This window comes from Capra hircus, chromosome 3, assembly GCF_001704415.2.
Source record: "Capra hircus breed San Clemente chromosome 3, ASM170441v1, whole genome shotgun sequence".
Taxonomy (NCBI): domain Eukaryota; kingdom Metazoa; phylum Chordata; class Mammalia; order Artiodactyla; family Bovidae; genus Capra; species Capra hircus.
Window position 1 is genome coordinate 93,325,217 of NC_030810.1, and position 19,522 is coordinate 93,344,738.

General features: G+C 45.3%; 1 protein-coding gene and 1 non-coding gene across 7 annotated transcripts in view; one reads left to right on the top strand and one right to left on the bottom strand.

Annotated features, from left to right (window-relative positions):
- MAB21L3 (mab-21 like 3) overlaps positions 1,871-19,522 on the top strand; it is a 29,215-nt gene continuing 11,563 nt past the window's right edge. Inside the window, exons 1-5 of one of the 6 annotated variants that reach the window (XM_013962508.2) lie at positions 1,889-1,912; positions 2,941-2,996; positions 3,094-3,185; positions 12,659-12,799; positions 17,074-17,365. In XM_013962508.2, the coding sequence (XP_013817962.1) occupies positions 3,150-3,185; positions 12,659-12,799; positions 17,074-17,365 (469 nt within the window). In that variant the 5' untranslated portion in view covers positions 1,889-1,912; positions 2,941-2,996; positions 3,094-3,149. Of the gene's footprint in view, positions 1,913-2,136; positions 2,417-2,940; positions 3,186-12,658; positions 12,800-16,823; positions 16,926-17,073; positions 17,366-19,522 lie in introns of those variants that run through there. The other 5 variants (XM_005677822.3, XM_013962505.2, XM_013962504.2 and 2 more) reach the window with 5 other exon arrangements.
- Positions 16,389-16,461, bottom strand: TRNAG-CCC. The gene has a single exon. It is a non-coding gene; the product is annotated as a tRNA-Gly (tRNA).

A 19,522-nucleotide genomic window follows, 5' to 3' on the forward strand; every position in this document is an offset into this window, starting at 1 on the left:
AAAGATTCAGAATGACACCCCAGGGCACAGAAATATAAATGAATGGAAACACAGACAGATGGACACAGGCCTAGACATTTTCCTTGTCTTTCCTCTAGCCCAGTCTGATATATATATTTTGTAACATATATATATATAGTATATCACTGAATATATACTGTTTTGTAACACATCATCATTGCTGTTTTATGCATCTCAAAGTTATTTTATCTATTAGAATGGTCACTTTAGCATTTAATGCAACAAAATACTCACCACTAGGTATTAAGGGTCAGTTATGTGTTAGGTACCAGGCTACCCAGGTGACACAGAACAGAGTCCCTGCCTTGCTGTTCATTGTTGGGAGCTTCCTAACAGCTTAAACAGTTATCTCTATTTGGTCCTCTGAACCGTCATGTTTGAGTCACCCCAGGATTAAAAGAACTCTTTGAACGAATAAGTCAGAATTTGTAACCTTTGTGAACTTTAACAAATTTGTATATTTAAGATTGATTTGGATCAAGCCAACCCTTTCACTTTTGGGTATGAAAATCCTGGCCACTAAGGCTAAATCTGTAAGCAAACAGCTTTGCTGGTGAACCAGGTGACATGATCCTCCCAGGGCTTCTCCTATTGATGGTTTAGGGTTTGAATACCTTGTTAAACCGCCTGTAAAGGATGAATTCTTGGTCCTCACACCCCAAATTGAGCCAACACTGGTCTACATGTTCATTCTTGCATTTGATGTGAGTCATGGGAAATGAGGATATTTGTTTCCTGAAGAAGGAGGAGAATATGAGTCCGCAGTGAATCCCTCTCAGTGACACAGCACAATGCCTCAGGCAGTCTGTTGTTCAATAAATATTTGCTGATCCCATGTCCAATTAGCCAGAGATCTCTATCAACAAAAAAAGCTTGTCTTTGCCAACCTCTCAGCATCTGTGTTTGCGGATCTGCCCTGTATTTCAGAACCTTTGCCCGTAAGGAACCATATCACAAAGCAGGGAACTGGCTGTGTTTATATAACACTCTATTTCCTGGGTACAGCATCCAGGTAAAATTAGAGTCTAATAAGCCACCCTGTACGTGCTCCTTCTCCTTCCAGGTTTCTCACTTGGCCCTGTTCATTGCGTTCACTGCAACTTCAGGCCAGTGTCACTGGACCCTGGCATGAGAGAAGAATGCTACTTTCAGCCGTTTGATCAGCTGTAGGACGAGCAATCGCAGTATGTAGGACCACCTCAAGCACAAAAGAATGAAAGTTTGTGCATCTGATGACGGGCATCTGGAGTAACCTTAGACTAGTAGGAAAGGCCCCACCAGAGGAAAGAGACTCCCATGTTAATGACTACAGTGAAGCAGCAGAAAGGAAAAGAGCAAAAACACCTGAGAAAAGCAGGACAACTTTGGTGAAGTTGAAAATGAATTGGAAAGAGAACTCAGAATTGCAAGCAGCTCAGAGGGAGAGGCTCTTGTTCCTCCTGTGAAAAACCGATAGTTTGGAACAACTAGCCAGAGGTAAGAGAAGGCAAAGGAAGAAGATTCAGAAATATTTGGGAGCATTTGCTATCAAAAGCAGGAGATTTAAAATTACAAATAGAAGAAAATGAAAAATTGAGGCAGTATTGAGGAGTGCTGTCTTTACCGGATGTATTAATATTAATATATCAGCGTACAGGTTCCCCCCCAGGGCTTCCCAAGTGGCCCTAGTGGTAAAGAACCTGCCTGCCAATAAAGGAGACTAAGAGACAACCGTTCCATCCTTGGGTTGGGAAGATCCGCTGGAGGAGGGCATGGCAACCCACTCCAGTATTCATGCCTGGAGAATCCTATGGACAGAGGAATCTGGTGGGCTACTGTCCATGGGGTCGCAAAGAGTTGGACCCGACTGAATGGACTTAGCATGCACGCATGCACACACAGATTCCCAGAGGTGAGCTGTAGAAGCTGGATAGAACACTGGGATTACCGAGGTGGGTGGAGCACCTGCCAAGCAGCCTGAGCTCTGATGTGGCTTTTAGATGATGCCAAGTTCAGGAAATATATGCAAATGCTGTGGTTACAGAACACAGAGTGGCCCAGGCGCCCAGCACGGCTGCTGAGCACTGAGAGGGAGCTCTCAGAGGTGGGTTTGGAAAGACACTCACCTTTGGAACATTGCTCCGAATAGAGCTGAGCTCCCAGAAGCACTGCAATTTCTTTAGATTATCCAATAGCTGAGTCTGATGTTTACCAAGTACAGAGATCAAGCCATTTCGATTTTTTTTTTCTGTAATAAAACTAGCCTCAGCCAGCCAGATTGGGAATTTGCTGCCTGAGCTGTTTTCCAACACAGTTTTGCTGGCAAAACCAGATGTGAGTGTTTCCTCAACTCCTGAGGGGCCTGTTTACATTGACTTTATTTTTACTGCTAGCTTTCTGGGGGGAAGGCCAGCAGGTGAGCAAAAGGATTCTTGTCCTGCCGTTCCTGGGTGTGCTTGTGTGTGTGTATCTCTGTGCTCGCGCCTGTGTGTGTCCATACCTGTGTGCGTGTGTTTCCACATGCAAATTGTTGTGTCCTGATCACTTGTTTGTAGATATAATGATGGTGCCGCTGGTTGTTTGGCAGTTTCCTATTTGTTTATTGTAAGGGAGGTAGATTCATTTGCAAGATTTTCTGGATGGGAGAGCAAGGAAACTATTTACTGTCAACAGGATTAGAACAAGGAGATATAAGATACCGAGCTCAAAGAGGCATCTAGTGACAGGATAAGAGCATAAACAGGTGGGAAGAAGCCACCTACAGGCATTTCTATCTTGAATGGAACCTTTGAGTATTTGAGTGGAAAATACAACTTGGAAAATTGCCCTTCGGTCAAAGCATATGTCAGTAGAGCTGAATAGAGTAAAATTAGATTGGACTCAAGTTCAATTTCATCAACTCTCCTTCTTCAATTCTTTTCTGATTTTTATTTCCCAAAGATAAAAGACAGATGCTCACAATTTGGAAATAAGAACTTGAATGAAGAATTGAGAAGGTAAGTCTCCGGTCCACACACATTCCCAGAGACATTCAGCCTCCAGAGATTAACATCACTGGGAAAGCCACACAACAAGCACTGTCTCCACTGGCAGACAAACAGAGACGCTGCTGTTCTGCTCAGAATTGACCAGGAACCGTGAAATCCCGGATGGAAGGAGACGTAGAAGATTGCCTGCTGAGTAAGGTAAGGACAAATAACAGTCTCTTTCACAAGCTCTTTCCCACTCCTCCTACCCCACCAACCTTGATGCAGAAAGGATTTCAGGCTAATTCCAAAGACATAGAAAATGCCCCAAGACCATCACCCATGAGAGTGTTCAGGAATTTACCATATTTCAGTCCTGTCTTTGAGATTTCAGTGCAAGAGGTACCTTGGGTATATAATGTGGAACAAAGAGTCACAACTTGGCTGGAGCTCGGCTCCCCACTGATGCCTGGGTGCATACAGGTATGCTAAATCACTTCAGTGGGGTCTCTGCGACTCCAGGCTCCTCTGTCCATGGGATTCTCCAGGCAAGAATACTGGAGTGGGTTGCTGTGCCCTCCTCCAGGGGATCTTCCCAATCCAGGGATCGAACCCTTGTCTCTTAGTCTCCTGTATTGGCAGGCAGGTTCTTTACCACTAGCGCCACCTGGGAAGCCTGATGTCTGGGTGGACATGAGCAAAGCACTTAACCTGTCTAAGCCTCAGTTTTTTTCCCTGTAAAATGGGAGGATCTTAGTGGGGGTCTTTGAAAAAGAGTGAATAAGACAGCTTTTTGAAAACTGTAAAACTGCTAAATTAAAATATAAAGGTGACAGAGAGGAAAGCCTGGCGTGCTACAGTCCATGGGGTTGCAAAGTCAAACACAACTGACTGACTGAACTAATTCACTGTATTTTTAGTACACATGGATTAAGAACCAATTAATTTATTCTCTGTAGACTCATAGGCTCTTAGGATATTAGAACTTGAAGGAACCGTAAATATTATCTAATTTAAGCTTTTCTGTTTACAGATGAAGCTGCCAAAACAGCACCACCCTTTAAACTAAAACATTAAGAGTTAGAGATTAGTTTAGTGTTTTCATGCCTTTATAAGTTAACAAAGTAGAATTCATTATTATAGGGATAAAATCAAGTTGATTTCTTAGCCAAATCCATTAAGAGAGATAAATAGGGAAAAAACATATGATAATAAAAGTTATAGCAAACAAAGTGATTTCTCCCTTTGGAGAAACTATAACCTGGCATTTCCCCATGGTCCTGCGTTTTCTGAAAGAAAAAAGTTCAAATATTTTAGCCTGGCATTCAAATAATACTTTATCTTTCTACTCTCTGCTTCCCTGCATCTTCAATCACAGAATTTCTAAACAAAAGCTCTCTATGTTGACTCCAGCCTGTGCATGTGTTTTCTTTGGCCCACAGAGAATTTTTCAGATTTTTCAATTTTGTTACAAGCATTTCCAAATAGTGAAATTTTGCATAGAAATTCAGATTTCCTTCCTCTATGGAATAATAATAATAAAAAAAAATCAGACTATCTGCGGCATCACTTTTCCAGTCAGTGCAATGCAGGTGTTGAAACTAGGTCCTAATTTCCTGCCTGGCAGCCATGGACTGGAGTTGAGCATCTGTCCCGCTGGAGGCTGTGGCGCTGCTGAGTCTGACAGTCCCCCTCCCCAGCCCTTCCTCTCCTGCGTGTGTCCATTATCCTGCCCCTATGGGTGGTTGGGTCTGACAGTCCTGTCCTAGAAGAACTGTGCCCCGAAAAGGTCTCAGGATGAAGCTCTCCCTCCACCACTCAGGGAGACATCCCCCTCTTCTTCATTTTTCTGGCTCATACTCATCCTTCAAACTCAGCTCTGAGTCCACCTTCTCATGAAAGATTAACCTGACACCCCAACGCAAAACATTTGTGCCTTTCTATGACTTCCCATCATAATCATCACTGATAATATTTATTTGGCCGTCAATTGTATCTTAGCTCCTGACACCTTTCCTATTGTTATCTTGGTGGTGACTTAACTAGATCATTGTATTCTGTAGAAGTTTCCAGAAGGAAGAACAGTGCCTTGGATATCTTTATTCCCTCTTGACATTCACATAGGATCATTGCATGTATGTGGTTAGAAGTATCTTCAGGCCTCACTGAAGATAATGTGAGATGAGTGTTAAAGGTGCGGGCGGGTTGAGGCCCTACAGTGTGTCATGCAAGCAACAACCGTACGATCCATGCATATGACCATTTTTATAGAAAGGAGCAGAGGCTCATGTGAATTAAATGTGTCCAGAGTCACAGAGTTAATGAAGGTGCTGAGGTTTCAACCTACTCTGTTATGCACCAAACTACGTTTCCTCTGCTAAACCCTCTATATCACCATAAACACACACAGCACAAAACACAGCGCCCAAAACACAGATCTGGATGTGGCCTGCTCAGTGCGAGAGACGTTTTGTGTTTGGGTGTCTTTAAGGGTGGCCCTGTCTCGCCTGCAGATTTTGCACATAAGCCCAAAGCTAAAAGGAGGAAGTTCCCCATGCAGACAGGCAAATGTTTAACATCACAAGTGCTACACAGAGATTTGAACAGGGTGCTGGAGGGGAAGAGAGCCCTGTGAGCTCTGATGGGAGAGGTCTTCCACAGAGTGAAGACAAAGCCTTAGCAGCTCATACTAAGTTAGTCGAGCTTTAACAAGTGGAGAGGACTTCCAGCGCAGGGAACCCCGTTCAAGCAGTTAGCATGGGCTTCATTCCCAGTAACCTTGTCCTTGGGCCCGCAGAGTGGTGCAGTGGTTGTGAACAAGGACACTGCCTGGGTGTGGATCCCTGTGGCTTGCCAACTCCCAGACCTTGGGTAAATTACTGACACTTTCTGAACTTGTTTTCTCCTCTGTAAAATGAGGATTACCAGAACACCCACCTTAAAGGATTATCCAGAGGCTCTAAGGATCTGTATGTGTGTTAGTCACTCAGTTGTGTCCAACTCTGTGACTGCATGGACTGAGGCCCACCAGACTCCTTTGTCTATGGGACTTCCCAGGCAAGAATACTGGAGTAGGTTGCCAATTCCTCCTCCAGGGGATCTTCCTGACCCCAGGGATCGAACCTGGGTCTCTTGCATTGCAGGCGGATTCTTCACATCTGAGCCACCAGGGAAGCCTCAAAAAGCCTTATAAAGTATCTTTTACACTGCAACGCCTCACCAGCCTCACCTCTGCAGGGCTGCTGTTACTATAGCTTCTGCTATATATGAATTGCAGATATCCTGTGGGGTCCAAGCATTTGGGTCATGGAAGAATTAGTCTAAAAAGATAGGGAATGTGATGTCTTATCTGTATGGATCACTGAATTTAAGTTTCCAGTCCTTTAAATTATTAACCGCTGAAAGATAGAAACAGCGTCTGTCCCAGGACCACCACTTTTTTTTTTTTTTTTGGTTATTCTCAGAGTTCGTTATGGCGCACAGGCTTCTCCAGTTGTGGCACATGAGTTTCGTTGCCCTGAAACTTATGGAATCTTAGTTTCCTGACCAGGGATTGAACCCACATGCACTGCATCGGAAAGCAGATTCTTAATCACTGGACCCCAGGGGAGTCCCACACCACTGCTTTTTAAAACTGATTATTGGAGTTAAGGCAATTCCAGAATTCAGTCTGACTTCCTGTTGTTTAGAAAGAAGTTCTCAGCCTTTTTTCCCGCCGGGGCTCCTTGTGGATGGCATTTGCACTGGCCGCTTGCTCACGGGTGTGGCCAGCCCTGTGTGGCATTCCTGTCACGCTCTTTCCTACACCCCCTACCTCTTTCGGGAAAGTATGCGGGAATACAAGTGAGTCAGATTGATGTTACTTTAAGGAATAAACTTGAATTGGCAATAATTTATACTTGAAACAGTAAACTGTCCACAGACGAGCTGTTAATAGTAGCAAATGACGTGGGCCAACAGCACGCCTGATGCTGCGCCTGCGGAGGTGGACACTCATGTGGGCGTGTAGACATTCCCTGGAGGGCAGGAGACCCACAGAAAATGGATGGCCAAACCTTGAAAGTGCCAACAGCCTCTGATGACTGCTTCTGTGGAAACTCTGCTTAGGTGATTGAATCTGCACGCTAATGAGCGTGGCATAACTTTTCCAGTCAGTACAACGCAGGGGCTGAACAAGATAATCTAATTCAACCGCATACACCTAGCATCTTGGGCCTGGTTAAATTATTATAATTCGTTTTTGTTTTTGCTCTGCGGCATCCACCAATGCTCTCTTTAGAAAGAAAATGTTTCTCTTTAGAAAGAGAAACACACCTTAGTGCATTGAACTAATCAGCAGAGAAAGTGAATGAAACTTAAACAGGCATCCGAAGTCAAATTGCGACTGAATGGGGGAATTTTCTGGCAGTTCAGTAGTTTGGACTTGGTGCTTTCACTGCTGGGAGGTCAATCCCTGGTTAGGGAAATCCCGAAAGCTGTGTGGTGCACAAAGGGGAAAAAAAAGCTTGAACTGAATGAGCGTTGATCCATCTTCAGTTTGCTTCAAAGCTTTGCCATGAAATAAATGTGATGACAAGGCTGCTTCTAGGTTGCAATTGATGTCTTAGCTTGCTTCCTGAAGTCTGAGAGCCATCCAAAGGATTCTGAGGTTGGGCTAGCGACTGGTCTCTACCTGTGGTGGAGCCTCCTTCTTTCACCAAGATTACTCCCTGTAAAGCTGCTTCCAGCCCCATTCCCTGCTTTTCTGCACCCTGAATTAGAATCTTCTTGTTATACCTCGCTAAGCCATGGTCAGGACGAGCGAAGGGAAACAACTGGGGTTTCTGGGTTGTGGTTTAGACCAGGGGTCCGCCACCTGTGGGACTGAATGCCTAATGAGCTGAGGTGGAGCTGATGTAATAATAATGGAAATAAAGTGCACAATAAATGCAGTGTGCTTGAATTATCCTGAAACCATCCCTTCTCCACCCCAAGTGTGTGGAAAAATTGTCTTCCACGAAGCGGGTCCCTCATGTCAAAAAAGCTGGGGACTGCTGGTTTAGAGGAACAATGAGTGAGAAATTATAGGTGTCTTCTAAAGAGTGTCTGAACTTGTCCTTGCCAGTGAGAAAATTCTACCACCAAATGGTGGCATAATTTGTAGAAGAGATTCCCAGTGGAGAACTGTTTCCAAGAGGTGTGTGTGCGCGCGCACACACACACACACACACACACACACGCTTTCTCTCAAGTTTTTATCAATTAAAAATTATATAATAGTGTGAATATGGTCATAAATCTTCCATTCGTTTATTAACATGAGAGACAAAATATGTATGTGGATATATACTGTAGACTGCTATTTCCTCCTCTCGGGGATCTTCCTGACCCACAGATTGAGCCCACGTCTCCTGTGTCTCCTGCACTGCAGGCGCGTTCTTTCCCCTCTGAGCGGCCTGTGGAAGCCTTCCTACTGAATCACCATTATGTTACTATGTTACTAACATGCAAGTTCTGGGAATTCACATCAGTGCAGTTGGAAGATGTGGGAAGTTAGCCTTAGTCCTTTACACATTCTGAGACCTTAACTATTTGAAATGACTATTTCCCAACCATTCTGACTGCAGTTTTCTATCTAGTTAGCCCTTGTATTACTTTCTTCTGCTATTCCTGATCAGATATCTGGCTGGTGAACTTGTCCAATATCCCCTTATCTCCCAAACTGACTTCATTCTTTCTCTGCCCAGGCTTGAAAACATTGCCCACCGCTGACCCCCTTCCTCTCTCTTCTCCAGATGGTGCCAGCAAACTCTAATCTTTCTTTTTATTTATTTGTTTATTTTGACTGTGCTGGGCCTTCGCTGCTGTGCAGGCTTTTATCTAGTTGCAGGGGGTTATTCTTCACTGTGGTGTGTGGGCTTCCCATTGCAGTGGCTTCTCTTGTTGTGGAGCACAGGCTCTAGGTGCGTGGACTTCAGTATTTGAGGCACGTGGGGTCAACAGTTGTGGTTTCCAGGCTCTAGACTGTAGGCTCAATAGCTGTGGCACATGGACTTATTTGCTCGGTGGCATGTAGGATCTTCCTGGATCAGGGATTGATTGAACTAGAGTCTCCTGCATTGGCAGGCAAATTCTTTACCACTGAGCCACCAGGGAAGCCCAGCAAACTCTAATCTTAACCTCTCTACTCTTAGCCCTGGAGAGTTGAGGGGTATTGGACAACCTGTTACAACTCAGCCCACTGTTAATCCACAGCCTCATGGACACACAGCGGAGTGTTGATACTGCCTGGAAACTTTGCCTATCTGCCATATATGCATGTGTGCTCAGGCATGTCCAACTCTTTCCTTTTCCAGAGGATCTTCCCAACCCAGAGAGCAAACCCACATCGCTTGCATCGTCTGCATTGGCAGGCAGAGTCTTTAGCACTGGCACCACCTGGGAAGCCCAGAACCTTTACACCAGCCTCTGGAGACCCAAACAGCCCCTCATCTGTTAGAGAGGCTTCTACCAACGTCTGTTACCCTGAAGTCCCCTGCCCTCCTCGTCTCACCTCACTGTCAGCACACTGCCTTGCTCTAGAAAGAAGACGGGCATCAGGCAGGAACTCTGTGCCTTTATCCACATCTGCACCCATCTTCCGTCCCTTCTGAAACACCAAGGCTAGCTCCTCACCAGGTTTCTGGATTTCCATGACTCCTCCTGGCTGGGAAACACTTGCTTGGGGGGTTTTGCTCTCTGCCTTCCTCCTTTTCCACTGGCTTTTTTCCTCTCAGCATTGAATCTGTGTGTCCTTTTGAAATAAAAGTGTTGCTGTCCTTGGTCTTGTTTTTTCCTTCTCCAGCCAAGCTTCCCAGAGAAGTCTCTTGCTTCTAAGTTTACTTGCTCATCTGCCATTCTCTTTAAACCCACTGCTGCCTGACTTAACGCCCACTGTTTTCCCCAAACACGTCACTCTGGTTCTAGTTACCAAACTGTGGCCATCTGGGGACCTTATCTCATTCAGCCACTAACTTTTGACCTTGTTTTAACATTCTTCTTCCTTTTCTTTCAAGACCTCTCACTGTTTGTTCTCCCACCTCACCATCCTCCTCCAAGGTAACATCTGCTCCAACAAAGTGGAAACAGTTGTGTCTCTCTGCTTGTGCTCTTCAGGTTAAGTTTTCTCTTTCTAGAACAATCTTCATGCCCTTCTCTTTCCAGCTAACTGCTGCCAGCCTTTTAAGTTACAACTCTGACACACCAGGCTTCCAGGAAGGCCTCCAAACTAGAGGCAGCTTCCATTTCCTTTGCACCCACACCATCCTGTGCAAACCTATAGTTAGCACTGTGCGTGCGTGCGCTCAGTCACTCTGTTGTGTCCAACTCTTTTGAAACCCCATGGACTATAGTCTGCCAGGTTCCCCTATCCCTGGAATTTCCAGGTAAGAATCTGGGAGTGGGTTGCCATTTCCTACTCCTGGGATCTTCCCGACCTAGGGATTGAACCAATGTCTCTTGGACCTCCTGCATTGGCAGGTGGATTTTTTACCACTGTACCACCTGGGAGGCCTGTATTTAGCACTGAAAGTGAAAGTGAAGTCGCTCAGTCATATCCGACTCTTTGCAACCCCATGGACTGTAGCCTATCAGGCTCCTCCATCCATGGAATTTTCCAGGCAAGAGTACTGGAGTAGGTTGCCATTTCCTTCTTATTGGTCTGCTGTCAACCTCTTGACAACATTATATGCACAAAACTTGGCATAAAGTGGATGTTCAGCAAAAACTGGTCTAATAGAATTGAATCCCAACATGTGAGGGAAGTCCTACACTGGAAAGGACCCTTGATTATGCTTCTACAAACATTTGCCTTTATTTTTGGCATGGCAAATGACCTTCCCCTCTCTACCTTCTCTCTTTCACTTACACACTCTGGAAGATGCGGAATCTTGGTAGTTTACAGATGCTCAAGAAAGCTACCCTTGGTCCCTTCTCCTATGGATGAATGTGGTGAGATGAACATACAGAGAGTTGTGGAATGTGCAGAGCCTGGCAGACCATGGGGCTGCAAAAGAGTAGGACACAACTTCTTGCTTGTGGCAAGAAGATGAAATCAGAAGCCAGTATAGGCCTGATCCGGGCTTCTTAGGTGGCACGGTGGTAAAGAAACACGCTGCCAATGCAGGAGATGCAAGAGATGCCAGTTCGGTCCTGAGTCGGGACGATCTCCTGGAGGAGGAAATGGCAACCCTGTCCAGTATTCTTGCCTAGGAAATTCCATGGCTGGAGGAGCCTGGCGGGCTATAGTTCATGGGATTGCAAAGAGTCAGACATAACTGAGCACATGTGCACACAGACCTGATCTTCATAGTTAAGGTCAGACAAGAACTGTGCTCCCCAGCATCTGTGAGGGAGGTGCTTATCACACGCCAGCCTGTAGGTGCCTCCCACGTGAAGTAACAAAGAGCCCCTTCCAGTTCTTCCAGACTTTCTGTGCAGAGTCAGAAGAAACATCATTGCACACCTTTTCTGATGAGTCTGGGAGCCAAAGGAGGGAGTGAACACAGGGGAGAAGGGAACCATCATTTATCGATGACATATAGGAAGCAAGCTGCGCCATGTTCACATACGTTAGACTATCTCATATTCACCAACCTGGAGAGCAGGTATGATTATCCCATTTTCGAGTCTCACCAAGTTCACAAAACCCTGTGGGATAGCCTGTCCCCTACCATCCCTTCCAAGTTCATCTTCTTTACCCTCCTTCTTTACCCTCCTGTAATGACAGCAGCTTCCTTGCTGGCCCTTGAGCCTTGCTAAGCTTACTCCTGCTTTAGGGGTCCTGGAATTTGCTTTTCCAAGCTGTCATCAGGGCTCACTCCAATGTCACCTCCTTCCAGAAGCCTTCTCTGCCCACCCAGTCTAAAATAGCAGCCCCAGTACTTCACTTGTGGTTCAGTGGTTAAGACTGTACACTTCCATTGTAGAGGGCACGGATTTGACCTCTGATCAAGGAATAAGATCCAACATGCCAGACAGCATGGCCAAAAAGTTAAAAAAAAAAAAAAAAAACAGTTGTTGTTGTTCAGTCACTGAGTCCTGTCTGAGTCTTTTGTGACCTTATGGGACTATAGCCCATCAGGCTCCTCTGTCCATGGGATTTCCCAGGCAAGAATACTGGAGTAAGTTGCCATTTCCTTCTCCAGGGGGTCCTAAAATGGTAGTCCCTTTATTCTCTAGTCCTTTCCCCTATTTTATTGTTTTTCTTGGGACTTATCATATCTGATCTTACATTATACATGTGTGTATTTGTGTGTGTCTATAGCGACTGAACTGAACTGATATATATATATAGAGAGAGACATATATACATGTATATATGTATTTCAGACATATATACAGGAGACATCTATACATGTGTCCTGTGTTTTCAACTAGAGGGCAAGCATCTCTATCTTGTTTGCTGTTGTTTTGTTTACTGTCATGCCAAGGACCTAGACAGGCATCTACCACGTGGCAGGTTCTAGATCAATATTGAGAAATTCTTCTATTTCAGAAGAGAACACTGAGGCACCAGTGAGTATCATCAGATGTGAGTTCATCTCTCCTGGAGTTCTTGGGAAAGCAGGCTTTTCTGAGCTGATTGCTTTGGTCCCCACCACCAAGCCCTGCCTCCTCCCTTCCCCGGGGCCTGATCCAGGTATAACCACCTTTGCTGATCCCTTTGCATGCAGGTGGACTTGAGGCGCCAATGGATTTCCCAGATGGTGGAAGAGGTGCAGCAAGTTGTCCATCACCTGACCACAGAAATAAGCTACCAAGACTTTCGATTTCAAGCCGTTCCTTACTGTGACACGTACAATGAGAACATTAAGGTAAGCAGGTCACTTGGCTCTAAGTGCCCACCCAGTGAGCCAGGAAATGGGTGGGTAGTCTCTGTATGTGTCAGGCACTCACACCACCAAGAGTACCAATAAGGCTTCCTAGTATTTACCATCTTCACACTCATTGCATAGATGTTACTGCAGTTGCGGTCCCACGTTCTTACTTAACAGATGATGAAAATGGAAGCTTGGAGAAGTCAAGGGACTTGATCAAGCCTTTTAGACACTAAAGCCAGAATTCCACCCAGGGCTTCTGATCCCAAAGCAAGTCCTAGCGTACTGATTAATGTTCAGTGAAGCACACATTCATTTACTAAGCACCCACGCAATAGACTAGGCACTGCGTAGAGAGGGGACTCAGGGCATTGATGAGAAAAATAGTTGAAAGTGATAGTCGATGAGCTACAAGTCGGAGAAGAAAGAAAGTAGAAGAGGTGGCCCTTAGAGACTGCAGGAGCCACCTGGAAACCCGGTCCCTGCTGAGGAGTCCCACAGAACTGTGAGCCCCAGGCCCCCTGTGTGACAACAAGCACTCATGAGGCATTGCAGCGTGGGCAGAGCTAGGCTCACAGAGATCGCACCCAAGCCTGCACACAGCCTAGTAGAAGAGACATTATGGTTGGCTCCCTTTTAGAGATGAGAAAAACGAGGCTCTGAATCATTCTGAATCCCTGTGCTTCCCGCTCCCCCCGCACCGTTTTTAAAAATGTCATGTATTTCTGGCTATGCTGGGTCTTTGCTGCTGCTCAGGCTCTTCTCTACTTGTGGCGAGCAGGGGCTGCTCTCTAGGTACAGTGCAAGGGCTTATTGAAATGGCTTCTCTTGCTGTGCAGCGCAGGCTCCAGGGAGCGAGGGCTTCCGTAGTTGCAGCATGTGGGCTCTAGAGCACAAGCTCAATAGCTGTGGCCAATGAGCTTAGTTGTCCCACAGCATTTGGATCTTCCCGGATCAAGAATCAAACCCGTGTCTCCTGCATTGACAGATGGATTCTCACCACTGAGCCACCAGGGAATCCCCCCATGCTCCTATATTTTGATTTTTCTTATGACACATAAGAATTAAAGAATTATATTATACTTTAGTATAAGTGAAAGTGAAAGTCATTCAGTCACGTCTGACTCTTTGTGACCCCATGGACTGTATGGAATTCTCCAGGCCAAAATACTGGACTGGGTAGCCATTCCCTTCTCCAGGGAACTTCCCAACCCAGGGATCAAACCCAGGTCCCACATTGCAGGTGGTTTCTTTACCAGCTGAGCCACAGGGGAAGCCTTAATATAAGTAATAAACTTATATGTACACATGCCCCAGCTCTCACATCAGACCGTGAGCTCCTTGCTTATAAGGATCACATCTCTTGCTTGTCCCTTCATAGTACCCAGCATGATGGGGGCCCATGGTAGACACTCAGCTTCTGCTGAATGAGTAAGTAAGCAAAAGAATTACTACCTGAATGAAAAACCATTGCTCTGCTAAGTTGCTTCAGTCGTGTCCGACTCTGTGACCCCACGGACTATAGCCAAACAGGACCCTCTGTCCGTGGGATTCTCCAGGCAAGAATACTGGAGTGGGTTGCCATGTCTTCCTCCAGGGGATCTTCCCGGCCCATAGATCGAGCCCAAGTCTCTTATGTCTCCTGCGTTGGCAGGTGGGTTCTTTACCACTAGCGCCACCTGGGAAGTCAGTCCAGTACATTTCAAGTTTGGTGGGTACAAGGACCACCCACAAGATTCTAGGACTTGTGGGTTTGGGGACAGTATCAGATTTTAGGAAATTTACCCCAGGATGATAATTATAAAGTTAGATTGGATCTTGGGACGTCAGAACATCATCTGCCCACCTCTACCATACTGCCAACCTAAACAGGACAAATATAGACCAGTGACTATGAATAGAAACATAACATCACTTTTTCTAGAACTATATCTGGGGAAATTTCCTGCTGTTGTCTCACTTAGAAGTCATAACTTAAAATACATCTTGCATTTATATGCATCATGTCCTATATAATACATTAAGTTTTGAAAAAAATAGTTACAGTGGGGCATATAAATATGCTTTTATTTTCTCTTGGGCCAAATTCGATAAGGATGTATTAAGCACCATTTATCATGTGACTAATGACATGATAATTGGGTTTTTGGATTCACATGCAAGTGGGTTCAAAAAAATGTATAGATTTTGAATGTCATAGTTTAGGTCCCCCTCTTATTTTAATCCTACCACATGTCAATGGATACCAGAAGTCACGTGGACCTGTTACTGAGTCGTGGGGTCTGGCTGCTCACCAGTCAAAAGCCAATAAACAGGCCATACTGGTGGAAAGAAAGGTTTATTTCAGATTGGGTGTCTGGTGGGGGAGGGAGGGCGTCTGTCCAGAGGCCAACTCCCCACCTGACACTCGGCGGCAAGAGCTTTTATAGAGAGGGGGCTACTTGACAAAACAGCACAGTCACCTCTGACAGCCATCTTCAGATTGGTCATCGGTGGTCTGACCGGCATCATCTTGGGTGTTTTAGGTACAGTTAATCTTCAGCTGCAGGGTCAGTTTGTTTCCGTCTCTTTGAGACCAGTTCTCAGAATTGAGGCAGCTTATGTCACGGCTGCAGTCTGGGCATTGTGTAGTTAGCTTCTCCAGCTGGTGGGGCTTTCAGCATCTGTAAGACTTCTCAAGGACATGGCTCAGAATATTAATGACAGCCCCTGAGGGGGAACTAAAGGCCCTTGCCCATGCTTCATGACTACATTATTATTATTTCATCTCCTTTGACTGCTTTCCTTTGTTTCCGCGTGTTCTCGCTTCTGTGATTAAACTTTTTTGACTAAAGTTTTCCACAGACAAACGGCCGGCAGAGGACATGGGGTGGGGGGGAAGGACCATAGGTTCCTCCTCTGTTTCAGACCTGTCATCTCAAGAATCAAACTACTGTTCCCTGAGAATGAGGAAGATTCAGTTGCTGCTGATTTCAGTGTTCACCTCTGAATTCTCACCGACAGGTCCCTGGGCAAAAGTTATCCAATTTTTTTTTGTCAGAACTTTCCATGGAAAGGTGGTAGCTCCTCCAGTGTATAACTGAGTGATGGGGAAACTTACAGGGTGGAGTGGGCTGCTGTGTGATGTGGTTAAGCATCATTTCCCTTTGGTGGTACCGCACCATTTACCATCGTGTTCTACCTCTTGGACTATTGGCGTGACAGCTGCTTACCTGGTTCTTGTAAAAATAGAGTTATGTAGATTCTTCGTGTTCACCTTTTTCCCATTTAACTTAGAATCATCTCAGTAACTCACATTGTCTCAACAAAAAGGTTTTCATTTCTGTGACTCTGTAAGGGTTAGTCATTAAAACTGTCTGCGGATCATCAGTCCAAGTAAAAAAAATTCTGCATTTGGCAAAATGGTTTCACCTCCTCTCCATCCCTTCCCACCCTTAATTTATTATCAGATCTTTCATCCATCCCAGATCATTCATTCTTTTTTATTATTATTATTTATTTATTTGACTGCCTCAGGTCTTAGTTGTGGCATGTGGGTTCTTTAGTTGCAGTGTGCAAGCTCTTAGTTACAACATGAGGGATCTAGTTCCCTGGCCAGGGATTGAACCTGGGCCCCCTGCGTTGGGAGCACAGAGTCTTAGCCACTGAACCACCAGGGAAGTCTCCCCAGGTCATTCATTCTTGACCAAGACCCAGCTCAGGAGAGAAAATTAACCACTGAATGAACTATCAGAACATCCAAGGTCAGGTTCCAGCTCTACCACTGACTGGCTGTGTGTCCCTGGGGAGACTTTGAACCCCTCCGAGCCTCAGGCTCCTCATTTGGTCAATGTTAGCAAAGCCCAACTCGTGTGTGACTGTGAACACGAGATAGGAGGATGCACAAGCATTGGAGTGCTTGGTATGCTCAGAATGCGGTGACTACCAGCTCCCTCCCCTGCTTTTTCTCCCCTACCCCAACCCCACCCCAAACGTCAGGTGCCTCTAGAGTTCTGGGCCCACTTCACTCTTTTTCTTGCAGATCCATGAAACCCAGCCCTCACTGAGTTAATTTCTTTGCCCGAAGCGTTACAATGGGCTAGTGGCACAACAGAGATGGAATCCTCTGCCGACAGGCGGGCAGGTGGGCGCGGTTCTGTCCTCCTTGTCACATTGCTGAGGGTTGAGTGGTTCACTGAGTGGCCTGGGTCAGCAGGGCGGCTCCCCCAGGGCTTGCGTCACCTCCCGAACCGATGGACTGACACCCCCACTCTCTGCTTTCCTGACCCCAGGTCTTGGCTCCCACCCAGTTCCTCATCACTGTCCCGATGAGAGGCCTGGCCGGGTACAGGGAGGCCCGGCAGCAGCGCTGGCGCTACTACAGCCTGAAGGGCGCCCGTCTGCCCCGCCCCCTGCAGGACCCAGAGGGCCTGCAGCAGTGGCTAGAGGTGGAGCAGTTTCTCAAGAGCCCCGGGCAGTGGCACGAGGCAGACGTCAACATCGAGGGAGACATTGTGCCTGCCAAGGTCCTCCAGGTGTTCCGGAAACTGGTCGAAAACGCGATTGAGACCTGTCACCTGTCAGGTGAGCCAATGGAGGAGCCTACAAGGAAAGTGTCTGGCATTTCTGTTTTGCTCTAAAAACAAAAGTGTCCTCTGCTTGGGTGTTTCCTGAAGCTCACACCCCTAAATTGAGGATAAAATCATGTGCTTTTTACTTCTGCCTAATCCTCATTACGTGAATTTGCTCTTTTTTTTTTTTCTGGTGTGACACACAGAATGGAATTCAAACTCATAACACACGTTAGTGGCCTTAAGTGGATTACTGCCCTGGCACAGATAAGCAGTCTTTGGGTTATGCACCCTTTCCAAGATGTTAGCTTCAAACCCGGTATTCTCATGAACAAGCAAATTCTCATAAAGCTCAGATCTTTGTTATTAGCACATTTTCACCACAACACCCTCCAACTGTATCCCTCCAGTGTGTTCTGCGGTAGCTCACTGGGGAAACACTGACTTACACCAGAACACGAAAGCCAGAAGCTATAAGGAACTGATTATGTTTGACAACCACAAAAGCTTTTTTCCCCCTTTTTTAATTGAAGTATAGTTGATTTACAATGTTGTGTTAGTTTCAGGTGTACAGCAACATGATTCAGTTTTAGATATTTATGTGTCTTTTCTCTTTCAGATTCTTTTCCCCTATACAGTACTACAAAATATTGAGTCTATTTCCCTGTACTATAAGTAGGTCTTTGTTGGTTATCTAGTTTATTTTTTAGTGTATGTAGCAGAGTTTTATTAAAGTATGAAAAGGGACATAGAAAGCTTCTGACATAGACATCAGAAGGGGGACAGAGAGTGCCCCCCCCGCCCCCCGGTTATCTATTTTTTATATAGTAGTGTGTATATGCTAATCCCAAACTCCTAATTTATCCCTCTGTCTGCCCCTTTCATCTTTGGTAACTGTAAGGTTTCTTTTCTGTGTCTATAGTTTTATTTTTGTTTTGTAAATAAGTTGATTTGTGTACTTTTTTTTTTAGATTTCACATACAAGTGATATCATATCTTTCCCTTTCTGACTTTAGTATGATAACCTCTTTTTTATGGATGACTAATATTTCATTGTATATATAGACACATAGACATATATATCCATCTTCATTATCCATTCATCTGTTGATGGACATTTAGGTTGCTTCCATGTCTTGGCTATTGTAAATAATGCTGCAATGAACTTTGGTGTGCATGGATCTTTTTGAATTACAGTTTTCTCACAACCCCCAAATCCTAAGCTATAGTTCAGTGTACCATATGTGCACACCTGCCTACACACATACTTTTTTGAAATTAATTTATTTCTGGCTGTGCTGGGGCTTTGTTGCTGCACACGGGTTTTCTCTAGTTGTGGCAAGGGGGGGGTGCTACTCTCTAGTTGCTGTGCACAGGTTTCACATTGCGGTGGCTTCTCTTGTTGCGGAACACCGACTCTAGAGCGTGAGGAATTCAGTAGTTGCAGCACTCGACTCAGTAGTTGTGACACGTGGGCTTAGATGTTCCACAGCATGCAGGATCATCCTGGACCAGGGATCAAACTCGTGTTCTCTGCCTTGGCAGGCAGATTCTTTACCACTGGACCACCAGAGAAGTCCCACATTCACGTTTTGTTCACACAGAGTAAAATGGTGAATTTCAAACTGTGGAAATGGCTAATTTCTTTAGTTATAAAAGTGTATTTATAAACCAATTAAAAAAAAATCTGTGAGCAGACCAATAGAAATACTGACCAAAAAACATGATTCACAGAAAAAAAAAAGGCTAGTAAAAGTTTAAAATTGTCCCATTTAACATATATTTTAAGAAATGTACATTTAAAACACCTGGTACGTTGACAGAGATGAAAACCTACGATTTTGTTCAGTGCAGGGGTGAGTATGGTTAAATAGGCATTTTTCATGCATTATTCTAGAAAGTGTAAATTGGTATCCCCCCTTTTTAAAAAAGGGTTTTTATATTTGTAATGTGCTTACTTGGCAATTCAACAGTTCCAGCTCTAGAATACATTGCTGCTGCTGCTAAGTCGCTTCAGTCGTGTCCGACTCTGTGTGACCCCATAGATGGCAGCCCACCAGGCTCCCCCATCCCTGGGATTCTCCAGGCAAGAACACTGGAGTGGGTTGCCATTTCCTTCTCCAATGCATGGAAGTGAAAAGTGAAAGTGAAGTCGCTCAGTCATGTCCGA